Raw genomic sequence first — 3,863 nt, 5'->3', positions numbered from 1 at the left:
ACCTCTTGTCTCTCTGTGCCTTCTCTGCTGTTGGCATGGATGCTAGCTCTTTGCATTTCCCCAAGCCTCACCTTCTTCAAAGGACCCACAGACGTCCTTGAGCTGCGGTGATGGTAACACCAACGCGATGCGGGTGCCCTCCAGTCTCCGATGCCCGACTCCTGCATCATCTTTCCCTCGCTAGCCAAGTGTCGGGAAAAAAAAGAGAGGATATTTCATTATTTAGTTTCTGTGTTTTCAAGTCTCTCCTCTGGTTCCCAGGCATCCAGAGAAGTACAAAATCCTGTGAGCGAGCAGTTCAGATTTAATGAGAAGCTTTTCAGCTATCCCTGATGTCCTCCTGTGGTCTGCTCGATGCCGCCCGCTCCGATGTATCAAGTGCTACAACGCTGCAGCTGTTTGATATCAACACAGCCAGAACTAGTTTCCCAAACACTTGTCTAGTTTATATAAATGAGGCAGGAAGCCCAGAGCAACGCATAAACAGGAGGAAATAGCTTAGGCTGAGCTTAGCTTTGAGGCTGCAGATACCTTGTCACTGTAGGAGGGACAGCAGGAGACACGTTGCAACTGGACCGTCGAGGTTTCTAGCTGGCTCTGTGTGTGTGTGTAAATGGTCAAAGCTCACCTTAGGCTACTGGAGGCTCTCCACTACGGGCTAAATCCTGCTTGCCTTTCTCCTCTGACCAGCCTCGCTGCTTTTAGGAGGCTAGTAGAGCTGATGAGGGTATAAGAAATCAGTGTATGTGAGTGAAAAGTGTGCTGCTCTGCCCAAGAGAAGATACAAAACTGGAGACCAACGGTCTGGGTTCACTTTCTGGTTCTGATCTTGTTCAAGCAGCTGCCTCCTCTCATGGTCCTGTTCGCTCATCTGTACATGAGACTGTCTTCCTGTGCCCTGGGAGATGCTGTGGTTTCTAAACATGAAAAGCATCTGATACACTTAGAGAAAAACCTTCTAGAAAGGTAGAAACTGATAAAAACAGTGAATAGAGATGTATGCACTTTTGGGATTGAAAAATTTGAAATGCATTGAAAGGGGAAGGAGGTCCATGGTGGAGTCCCCATCCCTGGGGGGATTTAAAAGCCGTGTAGATGTGGTGCTGAGGGACATGGGTTAGTGGTGGGCTTGGCAGTGCTGGGTTAACGGTTGTACTCGATCATCTTAAAGGTCCTTTCCACCCAAAACGGTTCTGTGATTCTGTGGCCACTTCAGGTTGTTTTTCATTTGTCTCCTGTTTCTGTAGAACCCCAGTGATGTCCTAACTGATTGCTACAAGCCTCTCTCTTTAAAAAATGTCTCCTGCCTGCCACTCAGCGTTTTCCTGGCAATAGAGCAACCCTTCGTGGTCTGTGATGTGGACCGGCAGCCCCTCCCTGCAGATGTTCAGGTGAGTGGCTCAGGACCTTCCCACTGGTGGGGTTTGAAGAGGGAGGAGTGTGGTGGTACATTTCTGTTTGGAGGCCCTCTAGCAGAGAAGTTTATTCTTTAGAGTCTGAACTAAATCAGATTCAAAACGAGCCGCTGAAGGAAGGGAAATCTCATCTGAATTGGGGAGATAGATGCTGGCTCTGAGACAGGAGGAGAGGGGAGCAGGCAAGTAGGTCTGGGCAAGGCATGTAGTAAAGGCGTCTCTTGGAAGCCATCCCCAGATCACCTCAAGAGCAGCTCACTCTCTTCAAGGGCAGCCCTGCTTTCAGGAAGGCTGAGGATGCTCCTCCAGCCTCTGCCCAGCACCTGCCCCATTGTCAGTGGAAGGTGTTGGACGTGGACTCTGCTAAACACGTGGTGGTGTAGGCATGGCCACCACTTCTGTGCCATGCCAGTGACTAGCCCCTGCAAGGGCGAGGCTGCAATGCTGTGCCACTTGTGCTGCGAGGATAAAGGAGTTCCTCTAGAGTCAGGGCAGAAGGCCCTGGTGTGCCAGAGTGCTGATTTGGTTGTGTATTTAGCGTACGGCTTCTGTGGGTCCAGAATTCCCTAGAACAATATTTATTTCCCTCTCATATTAATGCAGAGCACAGTGACACAAGCCTGAGATAGTCTCAGACAAGAGTGTTGTGGTGCTTGCAGTCAGGTGCCCACTGCAGTAAATGAAGGACGAACTGCGAAGCCTACGTTTGGGTCCCGCTTCCAACATTTGCACGTTTCGTGCTGTTGGACCTTGGGACTTCATCACACTGGTGATTAATACTCTTCATCTCCTTGCAGCCCGTGAAGCTGGAGGCAGGGGAAGAACTTCATGTCTCCATCGGATTTAACCCAGCTTATGAAAAGGATCTGAGTGTTCGGGTAGTGGAGAAGGCTCTGCAGATAAAGTTTCTCGAGCATCCTCAAGAGGAGCAGGTCACCGTTCGGGGAGAAGTCTACTTTCCGAATCTCTGTGTCCAGACCACGGCCCTGGACTTCGGCTGAAGATAATACCAATACATTTTGCATAGCCCATAACCTAGAGTCCTGTTTTATTTCTGGACCTACAAACCCATTCTTACGCACTGGGACAACCAGATACATAACGTGACCTCTTTTCCTTTCCTGCCAAGCCTAATTGTTGTCATTTCATACTAAGAACCTACCCAGGCACTGCCACCAGACCGATGTGCCACCAGACCATGGTGGCCCGAGGCAAACACCACCTTGGTGAAGCGAGTTTTCATCTGTTAAACTGCGCGTCACATTCACGAAACAGCTGTTTAGTGTTTTACAGCAACGCGGCAGGTTCTGCGGTGGCCTCGGGTACAGCTGTAGGTGTTGGTGGGCGCGCTTGTCTGAGCGCCCCTGGGGAGCAGGGCCATCCAGCGCTGACCTGTGGTTTCCAAGCCCAAAAGCAACCTCGCAGTCGTGCTGGAGCACGTCTATAAACACATTTAGAGCCGTTCTTCCCTCCGTGGCCGCTCTGCATAGTACAAAAGTCTGGTCTGGGCAGTTTTAATTACAGTAGCAAAGGTATTTTCCACAGTGCCCTGGGAAAGCGAGCGAAGTTAACCCCTGTGAATCGAAGTGCTGCTGGTGTGAACAGTAGAGATCATCAATAACCAGTTTTGTTTAGGGAGCTGGGATCTGGCTTAGAGGAGACGACCCACTGGGAACTGGAAATGAGTTATTGCTGTGAGGAGGGCTTGGGGGAGAAGAGCTGGGCACCAGGGTAGCCCGTTCACAGCTGGGTCTCACCAAGTAACAACAGGTCTTTAGTGGGGCCCTTCTTGATGCACGGCACCTTCCAGAACGGACCCTAAAATGCAGAGGAAAGTCTGCAAAAGCAGGTTGGAAGGAGGTGGGAAGCTCTGCTTGGAGGCCCCTGTCATCTCCTGGTAAATTAGATTAGGGTTTAATTACAAGCTGAAGGGAAAATCTAATTTTGATGATAGAACAATGCACGTATTTCATAATAACAGAGAAACAAGCACGTTCCAGCGAAGCCTGTGTGGAATTGATTTCCTCTGGGGCCACTTGTTGGTCGGTTGCCTGTTTATCTTTACTCTTATTTTTTTTTTTAATAGAACCAATTTAGGTTTTCTGAAATGTGAATCCTGAATCAGTTTTCAGCTTTTAATTACCCCCCTCTCCACCTAAATGGGCTTTGCTGGACCTGAGCCTTCAGGTGCTCGTTCTTCCAGCAGATGCTGAGTCACCCAACTCAGCTGAGTCAGTACCAGTTGAGGGTGCTGAGCATCTGGCAGGAGATGGCAACCTCAGCTCCGAAGGGGTTGGCACAGCCCCTTTGCTGGCTCGTTAGCACTGTGGATGTTCCGACAGCTCCGTTTTCTGCTCTGCATGTTAATTAAGCAGTAACCTGCTCTCTCCAGGTCCCTCAGCAGACACCATGTGATCCTCAGTGGCAGAGCTGGAAATGAAGATGGTC

General features: G+C 49.9%; 1 protein-coding gene across 1 annotated transcript in view; it reads left to right on the top strand.

Moving 5' to 3' along the window:
• LOC137669473 (hydrocephalus-inducing protein homolog) overlaps positions 1-2,416 on the top strand; it is a 65,074-nt gene extending 62,658 nt beyond the window's left edge. Inside the window, 2 exon segments of the mRNA XM_068411574.1 lie at positions 1,248-1,391; positions 2,213-2,416. Coding sequence (XP_068267675.1) covers positions 1,248-1,391; positions 2,213-2,416 — 348 coding nt within the window.
• Positions 2,417-3,863: the final 1,447 nt, after the last annotated feature.

Source organism: Nyctibius grandis, chromosome 12, assembly GCF_013368605.1.
Source record: "Nyctibius grandis isolate bNycGra1 chromosome 12, bNycGra1.pri, whole genome shotgun sequence".
Classification (NCBI taxonomy): domain Eukaryota; kingdom Metazoa; phylum Chordata; class Aves; order Nyctibiiformes; family Nyctibiidae; genus Nyctibius; species Nyctibius grandis.
The sequence above is the reverse complement of the archived record's forward strand: the minus strand, read 5'-3'. Positions and strand labels throughout refer to the sequence as shown.